The sequence below is a fragment of the Gavia stellata genome, chromosome Z, assembly GCF_030936135.1.
Source record: "Gavia stellata isolate bGavSte3 chromosome Z, bGavSte3.hap2, whole genome shotgun sequence".
Taxonomy (NCBI): domain Eukaryota; kingdom Metazoa; phylum Chordata; class Aves; order Gaviiformes; family Gaviidae; genus Gavia; species Gavia stellata.
In genome coordinates this window covers 42056216-42071032 of record NC_082637.1, presented here as the reverse complement: position 1 = coordinate 42071032, position 14817 = coordinate 42056216, and the positions used below count along the sequence as shown (strand labels likewise).

Here is a 14817-nt window from a genome sequence, read left to right as displayed (position 1 = left end):
CAATAAAAAGGCTCCGATTTTCATCTCTTCGTTTGTGTAATGGTATTTGCAAGTTCTTTTTGAATTAGCTAACTGCAGTCTGGCACAGATTGTTGGCTTGTGCTCTGTGAGCAGGAAACATGAAATTGGCCGACAGGCTTTAATATGACACTTTGAAACTACCACATTGAAAAGGTTAGGTGGGTATGATCCAGCTAAGCAAGTCATAAATGTTTATACATAAATATATATGTGTATATGTGTACTTACTGCAAATACATATGCTACATAATGCTAGTAAGAAGGCAGGAAATTTAAAATCCTACTTTCTCAATTTGCACTTGAGGCACTCTTTTACTTAGCGTAAGTACCTATGATCCTATACACATACAGTATTGGTTTTATACTCTGTAGTGCCCAGGGAATAAATATGAGAAGGAAAGAAAAAAAAAAAATTCCTAACATATATTAAAATAAATGAAACCCTTCATGCTTTGTTGTATAAGCCTCTTAAAGGGCAGCACAAAAATCTGAGTCTGAAATAATGTAGATTCTTTTGATCTGATTGAATGTACTGAAACTGATCTTCCAGGCCAATACATGGCAGGAAAATGTCAGAGCTAACTGAAAGAAGAATTCACATATGGCATATGCAACCTGCAGATGCTCACATGCACCGTGGAGCAAGAATCTGCATTTTAATATTGTGTGTGTGTGTGTTTATGTGTATACCCCACCATGGAAAGATAACTCTTCTATGCAATTTCACAACAAAGTCCAAATGCCTAGATTAAAATGAAGGTTTGAGTGCTATTGGGTCTACTTACATCAGTTCTGTTCATCTCTGTTAAAGTTGGTTCACCATTCTGAAGTTCAGGTTTTCAAAAGTAAACATCTCATGTTGTTTATCCATTCATGCAAGTTTTTGCAATGTTACCTAGTGCTGTAGTGCTTGAATACCTTCCACAGAGTTCAAAAACAAATCCTCAGAAAGGTAGCTGACATCGCAACAGTCCACCCTACTTCCATCAGAGTAGTTGTGGCAGCATTTCTAGGGTTTTCATTCTTTCAGTCTACTTTTCTTCCTCTCTGATGTTTTTTTGCCCTCACTCGTTCTTTGAGTTCATCTGTTTGTTTTCACTCATCCTCCATAACTAATTTTAGCTGCAGTTGTAAGAAAGCAAAATCAAGTGACTGAGTGTTGCACTCCAATATTTACATGTTTTAAAACAAACAAAAGGGAAGACTTTTTCGAGAATGACTAAACACTGAAATCCTTTGCTGCAGGATGCTGTGGAGGCCAATAGTATACATGCATTTAAAAAGGGACTAGCCAAATTTATGGAAAACAGACCTCACAGTGACCGTAAACACAGTGGTACAGATGTGACCTCCAGTTCAGCAAGTTCTTCAACTCTCTGCAGGCTGAACATAATATAATGGTACAAATAGCTTTATGGTTGATTTGTTTCTTGTACTGTTTTCCCTAAACATCCATGATCACCCCTCTGCCTTCCTCGGGCTTGATATGAGGATCTTCGGACCTTTGCTCTCACACCACCACTGTGATGACGCTCAGTATTAAATTATTCTAGCATTTCTCTTTGCTGCTGAGAAATTTGTGTCTCCCACTTGTCCGCCAAAGTCATAGGTAAATGACTAAAGCAATCTTGGATATATGATGAAGTCCTAGGTCCCTGTGACTGAGTCACTAGTATAAAGGGCACAGTTCTCCAGTCAGGTATCAAGTGGAAGAGGGCAGACATCTCCTCCTCCTCCTCTGAAAAACCCTCACTTGCGTCAAATAAACGAGCTTTTTGGTACTGTTCTGACGCAACCCTTGATCAGTCTTCCCACAATAAGGTATGCAACCTAAAGAGGTTGGAATGAGCTGCAGTTTTATAGTATGGCCCTTCTGCCCTTCCTTCTCTCACCTTTAAAACTAGAAATTTCTTAAAGAACAGTCACTGGAAATGCCTATTTAAAATAAGAATATTAGGGTCTGTAAATAGTAGGATTAGCGCTTGCACAATGTCTACCCCACTGTCTGTGGTGTTTGATATATGGTTATGGAAATGACATTTCAGAAACTGTAAAAATTATTCAGGTTAGAAAGTGTTACCTAAGTGGCCTGCATCTTCACAGTAGCTAAGCAAGGAGATATGTTGCATGAAATATTACATACCTCCTTTTGGTGTCTGTGATACTTAGCTGGCATTTCCTTTTTTTTTACTCAATTTTTGTTCTGGGTACTTAATATTGTGATATTACGATGCCACATCATCTGACAAGACTCCTCAGTCTAAAGGCAAGAACCTTTCCCTTTTATAAAAAGAGCCAAGGAAGCTGCTTCACTGAAAAGAGAATAGAGCCATAAAACCAGATTTCTGGAAATCTAGGAGGACCCTGGGGGACAGCTGAGGATATCAGTGTCCTGCATACATTTCTGTGCAGGCAGCATTCTCTACTAGACAGTGCAATCCACTGAATATAGATGTCGCATTAACAGCCTGTGGCCCTAGGTTGTTCCGTTAACTTTATGCCTCTCTTTTCATTGTTTGTTTCTGCAACCCGTTGGCCCTTGGACAGGAAAGATTTTCAAAAATATTTGTTCAAACGTCACAAGCTTATTACCAATGTTATCCAATTATTTATGTAGAAGCTTTCATAATCCATTATTTTTCCCGCAGAAGCTCATTGTATTTCCGTGGCAAGAAATTGAACTTGCCTGGTGAGTGCCATTTTAGATCAGTTTATTTTAAATGACAGAAGCTTGCAGACATTCTAATTTTGGCTTAATAGCTTACTTGCATTCTTGATAAATCAGTTTCTGACTGTTTAAGCCAAAGAAAAACAAGCCATTTAAAATCTAGTGTAATTAAACTAGTTAAAAGTAACTTGGGCTACACTGATAAAGTTTGTATCGAACAGCTCTGGGAGAATCAGAATTGTTCTCCCATTCCCTGTGCTAGTGATGGGTCCCTGGCTTATGTGCTTATATGGCTGCGTACTAGCTTAACTGACTGAAAAGTCAGGCTCCCTGTTTTGTGAAAACGACTGCTTCTTTGTGTCACGTCACACTTTAGTTTCGGGTGCTCAAATTATTTTTGCATTTCGTAATACCGAGTTTTGTGTCACTGTATGGAAATTACAACAGTTGCTTCTCACAAAAACCCACCTCAGACTCCACTATAAATGCCTTTATCCTTTAAGAAATTGAACATAAATATGTGTCTAAGTGACAGACTGAGTTTTGTGTCTATACAGGTATACAGAATGTAGTTAAAACCCAGGAACATTCACTAGGATGGAATCAGGTAAACTAATTTGCTGCAGAGGCATAGCTTGCTCTTAAGTCACCAGATTTGGCTTCTGTCACAGTTTTTCTTTTGTTTGGCTGGTCTGGCTCTCTAATTGAGCAAGAGTTCTATTTTCTGGGATAAACAAGTAGGAAAGAAAATACGCAGAATCCATAGTGATCTGGGGGCATCTTCTCTCCTTTTCTGCTGTTCTCAGTCCAGCTCCCTCTAAACCTCTTTCTACAAGCGTCCCCATTAGTCCTTCCTCACACTTCTTGAGGTACCCTACTGCATGTCCCACTCTTTCTTCTCCTCCAGAAGCAGGTAAACTTCATATGCATACGTTTTAACTCACATCTACTTGTAGAGATGCAGAGTGCTAAGGATGAGAAGTCCTTTCTACCTCATCCGGTGTCTGCAGAATGACCCAACAACATGTCATGGGAGAAGTGAAACCCTGCTTGCTCTACCAGCTGTTCTCATCCTATGTTGCTCTTTGCTGATATAATCCAGGATAAATGCTAAGAACTGATTATTGATACTTTGAGGCTGCAGGCCAGGAGCATTGATTAAGCATTGGAAAATTAACAAACCAGCTTCCAGAAATTGGGGCAGTGATTTGGAAAGAAACTAATGCCCTGGCTGTGTCCTGTTATTGGAACAAAAAGAGACACAGGAGGAAAATATGTTTTATTTTTCACTAACACAGGCAACAACTGCCTCCATTGGATAATGTTTTTAATTTAGCCTCCAAGATAGCATGCAAGTCCAGGAAGATTTGTTACCTAGTTTGAAACAATTAGTATGTTGTTCATCTGTCCTGTTTTATGAAGAAAGTGTGAGCTGAACACAAAAATCCCCCTATTCTCTTCTCCAAGGGATGAGATAACTTCATAAAAATTTCTTTTGGAAGAATTGACCTAGGAAATATTTTAATTCAAAACAAGAACAAATGTAAAGCATCATGAGATTAGTCCTATCGAGACTGTACAAAGGATTCAGACATCTGACGCAGGGTGAAAATGAGTAGCTGAGTAAATCCAAATTCGTACCATTTTGGTAGGTAAAGTTCAAATAATCAAAGATGTGCCTTTATGACAAAAAAGGACATTTAGGACAAAAGAAGACTGAATAAATTTGACCTGTGAATAAAAACATGTTCTACCCTGTTGCTTCAAACTAAATCAAGAACATAACAACAGAACAAGCTGCGGGGACAATGAACAATTTCAGTACATTTGCTATAGCTAATACTGGAAACTCCACATTCCCAAGCACAAGCTCCCCACCCCACCCCTGTGCAATTATAAAGTGTGCTCATGGCAGCGTGTCACTCAACACCACAAAAAGCAAGTGGAGAATTAGTAACACTAAAGCTACAGATGACAAAGCTGAACAAGTTTACAAGTGTCACTGAAACAGATCAATCCTTTGATTGTACAAAGACTACTGGTTCAATGGCCTTTGAGAGACCAACAGTTATTGTTGTGATGCCTTTGAAATTGAGGGCTTTCTGCAGGATCCAATGGGTAATTACATACCTTGTATGGAACAAATTACTGCAATTTAAGGATAAAGAACTTGATCCTGCTCCCAATGATGTCAATAGGAAAACATCACTTACAACATGATTCCACAGTGTGGAAATGTTGTTTCACAAACGAGGACTGACCTCACCCTTTCATGTGTGGTTTTCTGAAGATTCTTGGGTTTAAGACTATAATACGTCTTTAGTTTATTACAGATGCTCACCAGAATGCATTTATTAAAAGTCTGGTGAATGACGTCCACCCAACGTCAGTATTTGTTGTATTCTTTATTCCAAGAGATACTACCATTTTTTAATAGATAACGCCTGTTTCTTGAGAATGAACTAGGAAACAATTTTTGTTCTGTTAAACCTTAAGGGTAATACAGCAGGTCTATCAAAAAAAAAAAAAAGAAAAAAAAGGCCAGTTTTAGGTCACTATACACTGAGCAGTTGTGCATGCTGTGTAGGGGCACTCCTCAAGTCCACATCTGTAACAGTTTACAAGACAGATAATCAGTATTACCAGGATTGGTAGCATTGAATGGAAAATGACATTGAAAATTGCTCCATTCTGGGCAGCATAACCCATACATGCTTCAAATGTTAAAGTGTAGCTACGTCCCAGGCTGTTTCATAAGCAGATGGGTAAATAAATACTACATAGCAAAGCAATTGAGCAAAATCCAGTATAATGACCATACTGAAGGTGTTACCAAGGCTGTTAAAAGAGGACATATTAAATAATGCATCAATGACTTTTAACAACCTTTTTGTATCCACATGAAACTGTTAGTCAGCATTTAACCTCTGATATGTAACCGAGGTGTTTACAGTTGTTCCAGAATATTGAACTGTTAGAAGTGACACTCATCCATCTCCAGGCACTAGCTCAGACCTCACCACCAAGGAATTGTTTTGAAAAGCTCCTCCCAAACTATGGTCATAACCCAAATGGTCAGACAGACGGTTTGCAGTAGTTAGGCAAAGAAAACTGCCAGCAGTATTTTCACAAAATAAACCTTATTGTGTCTTCTGTAATTCAAACAGAACTGTGTCAACCTTTGGAGGTGGTCAGCACTCTGCATTACTCTTTCAAATTTATTTTTCCACAGATAAAACCTCGTGGTTGTAAGGATAAGATAGCTGAGGACATTTAAGCTGTTCATGTTTTTTCTTTGGGGGGGGTGGTGAGGGGGGAAACTGCAACTGTCTCAGTGAGTCATGTTTTCTCATACATTAAAAAATACATACTCTCCTGATAAAATGGAAACTACATACCGAGATACATCATTTGCCTATAAAAGTGAAAAAACACTTTCTGTTGAATGAAAACATATATGTAAACCCCAGTGGATTTGAAACTTCAGTCACTGGCAGTACTAGTATGTGCCAAAACAAAGTGGATTCATCATTTCTGTTCTGCAGATGTCAAAAATGTTAGTGCATTTGGAAAAATCTAAAATTTCAGACTCTTAGCAGTGCCAGCTTTTGTTAGATACCTGAAACTTCCCTCATGCATTGCAGATTGTCTTTGTCAGCTGGTGTAAAAGCTTCTGGGACTGTGGACTTGTGGCACTGGATGATGTATCACTGAGCCTGGGAAGCTGCCAGGCTGCTGGTAAGACCATGTATATTTGCTGTCCAACAGCTGCTACCCTTTTTAGTAAGAGTTCATCGCATGTCTTCATTTTCCAAGCCTATCCTACAGCTGCCTTCATCCCACTGTGGTTTCCTTTCCTTTCTTTTTCCAATAAGTATTGCATAAATCCTGTTTTTGCAGTAGCATACCTACAGCGAGGACCAGTTTTTCCTCACAGGGGTACCAGCTAACTCCTAATTAACTTCACTGATGCCAGTGCGGTTGTATATAGGTGAGCGCTCCTTTTGGGGCATTACAATTTTTTAAAAAACAACAGTCCAACAGAGGGTTGTCAAGTGGCTTTTATGAAACCAGGAATGGACCCAAAAGCAACATTTTCAAAACATAGCATTATTCTTTTTAGTCCGGATATGGACGTTGTGCAAGGCCAAGACACAGCCCTTTATCTGAGCTGCAGCTCTCTAATGAAGACAGATAAGATAAGTTTCAGTCTCCCTCCTGTAGTGGGAGGAACTGAATGTTTTTGAGCGAGACTTTACCCTCTGACATGTACAGGCTATCCTCTCTGAACTCACCCAAACTCCCTCTTCTGGGGCTTTTTGAGGTCTGACAATGCAACGATTGTATCCTAATTTGGAAACCATTCTCATGAGACAGGCACAATGTATAATCCCATTCTTCTTCGGAATAAAGCCATGCTTTTGAAATGGTGATGAGGCTGATCTACCATGCCATTTATATTGCCATGTAATAAGAACTTTCTAATGACTTCTTTTGATTGGATTTCACGCATTCAGGCAGCTAACCATTACAGAACAGAAAGAAGTCAAATGTATAAAACAAGATGCCATTTTTCTGAAGTATTTCTGATAGTTGTCTGTTTTGCCTTTCTGTAGTTCCTACATAATTTGAAAAGGAACCAAAGGTGCAAAACTGATACTTGGGTGTGTAGTCATATGGGGACTTGTCACTGATGGCAGCAAAAAAATGCCTGAAAAATGCCCCAGAGTATGTGAGGCATCAAGGCTTCCTCCTTTCCAAAAGGTGAAAGCAGCTCAGAGTGTCTACTCCTGAACTACAAATTCAGATTATAGCAGAAGACCTGACAGAAGCTTGCTGGCGAGCACCTGAATTGACAATGTTCCCTCTTCTGCATCATCTAATAGAACTGAAATAATGGAACTACTCTAGTAATTGCAGCTTTGTGGTCTATTGTATGCAATATTAGAATCTGGTGCCAAGGGAACATGAGAGCTAAATGTGCCGCTTGATTTCAGATCACAGAAACTCCAATCTTTGACAAGACTCATTTAATATGCATGTTATACATCCTCGAGCTCATTAAACTGCATGGGGTGCCACAGTAGTGAAGAAAATTACACTGGTAGAGCCCACTGCGGAGTAAGAGCTATGATGAGATAATAAACTGTAAGAGATGTTTTAAAGAACGTTAGTACATGCTAGTGAGCCAGACTAGGGCACAGAATTCCCCAACACTATGAAGAAAATGAAATTACACTTCGTATATCAGTTTGAAGCTAGCTTTTATATGCTTGTGACTACTGTATAAGTGATATAGGTAGATTTAAGTGATTTCAGCACGTGAGTGAATGCAATCCATTGCTTGTGTAATCTCTCCATATATCTGTCTAATATATTTGCAGTTTTAAACAATGTCCTCTCCTTATAGATCTATTGCTGCCCAATCCTGGAGAGTGTACTTTTGAGAAAGATGAGTGTGTGTTTACCCAGAAGAGGAGAGGTCGTGGCAGTTGGCACAGGAGGAGGGGACCAACTCCCACTTCTTACACCGGACCAAAAGGAGACCACACGACTGGGGTAGGTGAGTTAAGCTCCACATTGAACTTTCAGAGTTTGATAGTTAATCAAAAATGCTTTGAAATTTTAACTTAGAATGCAGAGAAAGTTTTTAGTGTTCTGGTCAGAACAGTTAATAATCAAATGAAGTAAACGCATTTCTCAGGGACCCACAGATGGTTTCGAGAATGTGATGTTTAACCTGAATTATCTGCAGACCAGGTGGGTAATTTGGTCTTCATATCCTCAAGTAGCCCTTTCCTTTGGGAGAAAAAAAGACAGGATGACTCTCCAGACCCCGCAGAAAAGCCTTCTTCCAAACCCTAGTTTACATGAATATTCCCTGAAACTTAAAGGCAAATAAGTGGTTGGGGGCTCTTCTGCATCAACACCTGTTCAAACTTAGAAGAAAACATGGATAATAAAAGAGGTCCCACCTATCCTTTGTCTTGAAAATCTGCTCCATAACCTCACTTGTGCAAGTTAAAGTATTTAGGCAAGTGGGGCCTCCATTAGCATGAGCAATCACACAGAAAACTGCATGAGAATTGCTCCCAAACCGGGGGCAGTACCTGGTGACCTTTGAAAATGATGAACTGTGTCGCTGCCTTGGGTGCTCATGTTCCTGCAGAAGAGGACCTCAGTAACAACTCCCCTGACTTCAGTACAATGGATGAAACTGCCCTAAGGCTTCTGAACTTCAAATGCTTACATAGGTTTAAAAAGGCTTCTGGGGCCTTTGGTTTTGCCCTCCTTCACAGTGGTGAGCATTCATTCAACAAGTTATAAAGTCAGATGCAGACAAGCTGTCTTATTCACAGTAGCCATCTATGCAGTCTGTTACAAATTTTAGCTGGGCTACAAAAGCAGTTGGCCTGCTCCAAAGGCTCACCAAAAGCTATTATTATTCTGTCAACTGTGATTGAGTGTAAACCATGTTAAGCATTATCAAGCATACTTCTTTCAGCTGTGTGTATGAAGTTTGGCTCTGTGCAAGCTTAATTCAAGTTACTCTGGAAAACTGTTTTGTTTCTAGTTAACAAAATAACAAATGCTTCTAGTTAATAAAATAACAAAGGTTTTGTCTTGTTTCCGATCCCTTTATCTGAAAAGATGGCTTTGTGCATGGTCAGCAAAATCTCCCTTTCCTATCTCCTGGTAAAATTCCTGTAATAGCTGCATCCTGAGCAAGGTGTGAAAATTGACTACAGAGATGTAAATTCATGGTGTGGGGGACTGTATGGCCAAAATCCTACATGCAGAATTGATAATGCAGATGGGAATGTTTCTCTTTGGCTTGAAATTTCAGATCACCGACAAATTATGTTCTGCCATTGTTAATTCTAAACAGTACTGATTCTGGGTGGAAGTATGAATAGCCTTCAGAGATAAGTAAGTTTTAAAGCTTAAAACTTTTCTTACATGTTGTGAAATAAAAATGAGAAACATTACTTACAAATCTGACCATATTCTGACCAGCTCTGTTGCCTAAGTTCTCTAAATGGACAATGTAGGCTACCTACAAATCAAGAACATTTTCCCAATATTGATACTTTTGTACTGTGGAATGACTTTCAAAAGAGACTATTGAAATTCTTGTCCCTTTTCCATTTAAAAATTAGATGACATAAGAATGAATTACATGACATACTGTCTGTAAGTCTTTGTTACCCATGCTGTCCAGTTCTTCTGCATCAACTAGACATGTGATCACCAGCCTTAAAAGAAATGAGAATTTTTCCTAACAATTCTTAAAGTTAATTTGAGAGTTTTTATTTTGAAATGTGGGTGACACTCTTGGAGATTCATCTGTAGGCCATCTCTATATTGTCTGGCAGAACCTTTTTTTCTACAAAATACAATCCAAAAGGACTACATCACATTAAAGTTGCTGGTTGTTTCGGTAGGGAACCAAACTCAATTCTGTAAAAGGATTCAACATTCAGGTTTGTTTGATGCTTTTTTTTTTTTCCCCTGGTTATCCCCTCGGTAATATATTTTATTCTTCCTCTTTCAAATACTCTATATCCCAGCTCTTCTGTTTCCAAGGACAATAACCCTCTCCTTATAGTAGGAGCAATACTGAAAGAGTTTCTTGCTCAAGAAGAGGAATGGGCTGTTAGCACAATTTTCTTGATTTCTAAGGCAGAAACTGACTTTAGACCTATTTTCAGTTTATGTAGATCACTAAGTATTCTGAGATCTGTGGCTGATAGCTCAACTTTAGAATGGGTGAAGCAAGAGAATCTTTTAAGCCTGGCCTATGACAGCAATGTTTATACCTTATTTCACACATGTCTTTGCAGCAAGATGTGCTGAGAAACACGTGGATTTGAATTCACAAAACCAACAGCTGATCTAGTCTTTCCAACAAGTTTATAATATGATTCAGGCTTTAGAACTAAAGGCAAGTTATTTTATTATACTGTAGTATGAGCTGTAGGTTTCTATTTTTAACTCAAGGAACTTTTAAGCATAGCAAACATCAAAATCCTCGCAATGGCTTGCACTTGGTTTGGTATAAATAGCCTTGGGAATCTTCCAACATGCTGTATGAAATTATAGTTTCTTTACAGACCTACAGCTGTAATCTTCCTTTTCACCCTTTCTTGCCACTGCTGCTCACCAAACTACAACCTGGGTTAGAGGGCATGTCTTCAGCATGGGTTTGTGTAGATCATAGGACTCTGAGTATTGTGAGAGACACCCCAAGCATCCACCTGCTGCTCTTGCCACTCTCAGCTTTTCTGCTGCCTCACTGATCCTTAGGAATCCCCTCTCCCTCTGCAGGCAACCTCACTGCCAGGACTTGTGGTGGCAGAAGTGCAGCTTGTTTTCTCCAACACCACAAAAAGGGAGCAGTGGGACTGCATAAAGAGCTGCTGCAAAATCTGAGTTCACTGCTTGCTGGCGGAGTGTGCATCTCAAGAGACAGAACAGCTGTCATACGCAGCAGATGGGATGTGGGGATGCTCCTCAGTCTTCTGACACACCACAGTTTGCTCCAATTGGAAATAACCAAATGAGGGATTGGGGGTGGGGGGATTAATTTGCCTGCCACCAATTAATGACTAATTTTTCCACAGATCAGAGTTCATGACAATATTTCATTCATTCATGGATTCTAGAGAGTCTAGTTTTCCTCACTTGTTTCTTCATATCTTGGTCACAGAAAGAAAAATGTTATTGATGTCATATGTGATTTAAAAGAGGTATTTCAATCCATTTGCTTTGTTAAGAGCATCAGTTCCAACCATTGCCTAAACTGTACCCTCAGATGTACATGCAGCTGTCTCTGAATTCCAATTAATCGACCACTGTCAGAATGCATTCCTGGTTTAAGAACAGCTATTTTTTCTTACTTTATATTCTGTTCTGTTGCTATGTATTTCATCAGATATAAACAAGTTTTTAAGTGTTCTTATATTAGCATTCACAAATATTGCCATTATTACACTACCCTATTATTACAGTATCACAAATGTTACAGTTCACATATATAACAGTCTATGGCATAAGAATTTTTATCAAAATAGTTTCAATCATAGTTTTTGGTATAATGAGCACGTTGAGCATAATGAACATGCTGAGAGAATGTATTCTACTTTGCTAATATTTGCTTGTATATCTTTTTAAGGATACTACATGTATATAGAGGCATCCAACATGGTCTATGGACAGCGAGCGTATCTGGTTTCAAGATCACTAAGAGGAACCTCTGGAAAACAATGCTTGACATTTTTCTATCACATGTATGGAGCTGGGTCTGGATTATTAAGTGTTTATCTAAGAAAGGAAGGTGACGATGAAGAGATTCCTTTGTGGAGGAGGACAGGGGAACAAAGCATCTCATGGTTAAGGGGACTGATAGAATATGAAAGTGATAGAAACTACCAGGTAAGAAAAAACAAACAAAAAGCAGTCAAAATGGAATACTGAACTGAACTATGTGCTAGAATCCAAGGTTTGGGCTGTATGAAAAAAATTAAAATGTTAAAATGTAGATAGCATTGAATGGACACCTGAACAAGCTGAAGTAACCTGTAATTTCTTACAAATGAAGGTAGGGAGGGAATTATTAAAGATATTAATAAGCCTCAAGTATAAAAATAGTTTATTAATTCATTAATTCAAAATTATATTTTTAAAGTATTTAAATGCTGTTTTCCCATCATTTCTTGTCAGTAGTGGCAGTTTTTATTTAGACCACTTGTGCCATTTCTTTTCCTTCAGCTGTCTAAAGCCCTGTCCAGATTTGACATAACCACTAAGCTGTGATAAAATGGCTGCTGCTTACAGGATGATCTTTCTGAGGTGGCACCAAAGGCAAGGGATGATGCAAAGCCAGAGCTCTGACTTTGGTTTCAACAGTGCCATCATTTCAGTATTGCCAGAGACAAAGCCTGCTTCAGTTTCCCTGTCCAAGAGGAAGCTGAAATTGCTATTGACAGAAACAGCACCAGGCACAAAACTGCACTGATCACTAACCAGGGATGTTGTGTGGGCTTTTTTAATCACTTTGCCTTAAGAGCCTGGAAATTAATTGGGGGGGGGGGGGGGGGGGGAAGAAACCTTTCACTGAAAAGTAAGTTTAGCTTCGTCAGGAAGACCACAACATAATATTGTAATGCTTTTTTTCCCCCCTCAAGTCTTGCTTGCATATGGGCATATGGGCTACACATTTGGGCTGAAAAGCAAGACAGAAATGCCACATCACTAGAGGAAATTTATCAGTAGTCTATAACACACAGCAATTTCTTAACAAATTGTGAGAACAAATTTGCTTCCTTCAGCATATCACACACCCAAATTCTCTGACCAGGGCAATGAACTGACTCATGGAGCATAAAAGTTGCTTTCCAAGAAGCAGGCTTTCAGAACACACTAGATCCTTGAATAGACTGCATGGGTATTATTTTTTTTAAGTTCTTCCTCCAGTGGGATTCATGAAAAGCTGTGTCCTACCTTTACAGATTATTTTTGAGGCAATCCGCGGTGTGTCAATGAGAAGTGACACTGCTATTGATGATATTCTGTTCCAGGCAGGACCCTGTTTAGGTAAGTTAAACATACTTTATTTCTCTTAGGAAACATCTAGCGATTCACAGTGCTTTTTGTAATAAGATAGGTGATACTTCTTCCCTTGAATCCCCACTGAATGAATCTGAATTTAGTATCATGCTGCTGGGTTAGTGCGGAATTTTTGTTTTCTAATAACATGTGAGACCATCCTCAGAATCCAGACTAGTAAACACGCTGTAATACTTTTTAAAAACTGTATGGCAGTCCCATTTAAATCCAGTATGGTAATTACATTCTGTCATATGCATTCTTATGTATGATAAAAATATACATAATTACAGTATCTCCCCATTCCTTATATTCTAGAAGTGGAAGAAATTCAATTCTCATCAGGCTACCCTGACAGCTTAAATGAAATTGAGTATTAAATACAGTCTGCTGAAAGGAATGAAGTGCATAGAAGATTTGTATGTGAGAAACTGCACAAACTGCCTATTTTAAAATATGTTTTAAGTGAATACTGGACTGGTTTGAATATGCACCGATGGATAGGAAGAACTCAGAGCACTCATGTTCCTCGCCTTTGCAATGAAATTATTGACTCAGGGCTTCTTAGACTGTTTTTAATGTATTTTTTTCTCTTTTGCATGAGGTATCAGTTATTACATAAAGGCTTTCCATTTTGCACAGATCATTCATTTTAATGCTTTTTTTTTTTTTTAACCTTTCTGGTATATAAGTAAAAAGGGGAAAGTAAAGGTGCACAATTAAAATCCAATATTGTGTTATCTTAAATCTGCATTCAGTGAATGTTTTGTGTTGGATACAGAATGGACTTTTGTTAAGGAAATTATAAATATTTTGAAATAATAAAGAAAATAGTATTAGCTACTAGTAATAGCCTACAGTTTAAGTGCAATTATTCATGATGACAAATCTCTCTGGGAAACTCATAACACTCTGCTGGCAATTTTTTGTGGTTTTGTATTCTTTTCCTGTAACAAATATATTTGTCATCCTTGCCAATAACAAACTCACTTCTAGTGTTCTAGCAGTGTAGACTGCTGACATTTTGAACTATGTGAAATGAAACCCTTTGAAGCCATATGTTTTCCGACATACAAGTCTTGTTTTTTTTAATAAATGAGTTTGTACACTCACAGAGAATGTACTTATACTTTACCCAACCACAGATGCCTTGCATTTATATTAATAGGAAACTGAATTCACACAACTTGTTAATTTTTAAGATTTTATGTGTTTGTGTGGAAGGTTTTGTTTTGAAATTATTATAACTTCCTAATAAAATTTAACTTTGAAAATCGTCTTATCGCTCTGCTCTAGACTTTATGGTTATTGGTCTAATGAGAAACAACTGAACCTAATATAATAGCCTGAATTCAGCATTTTGAATACGAAGAGAATCTGCTTAGTGGATGAGGGAAAGGCTGTGGATGTAGTCTACCTAAATTTTAGTAAAGCCTTTGACACCGTTTACCGCAACACTGTCCTGGAGAAACTGACTGCTCATGGCTTGGATGGGCGCACTCTTTGCTGGATTAAAAACT

General features: G+C 38.4%; 1 protein-coding gene across 1 annotated transcript in view; it reads left to right on the top strand.

Moving 5' to 3' along the window:
• MAMDC2 (MAM domain containing 2) overlaps positions 1-14466 on the top strand; it is a 69240-nt gene extending 54774 nt beyond the window's left edge. The window contains exons 10-14 of the mRNA XM_059833748.1: positions 6334-6427; positions 8100-8252; positions 11865-12124; positions 13201-13285; positions 13616-14466. Of these exons, the coding sequence (XP_059689731.1) occupies positions 6334-6427; positions 8100-8252; positions 11865-12124; positions 13201-13285; positions 13616-13677 (654 nt within the window). The 3' untranslated portion in view covers positions 13678-14466. The remainder of the gene's footprint in view (positions 1-6333; positions 6428-8099; positions 8253-11864; positions 12125-13200; positions 13286-13615) is intronic.
• Positions 14467-14817: the final 351 nt, after the last annotated feature.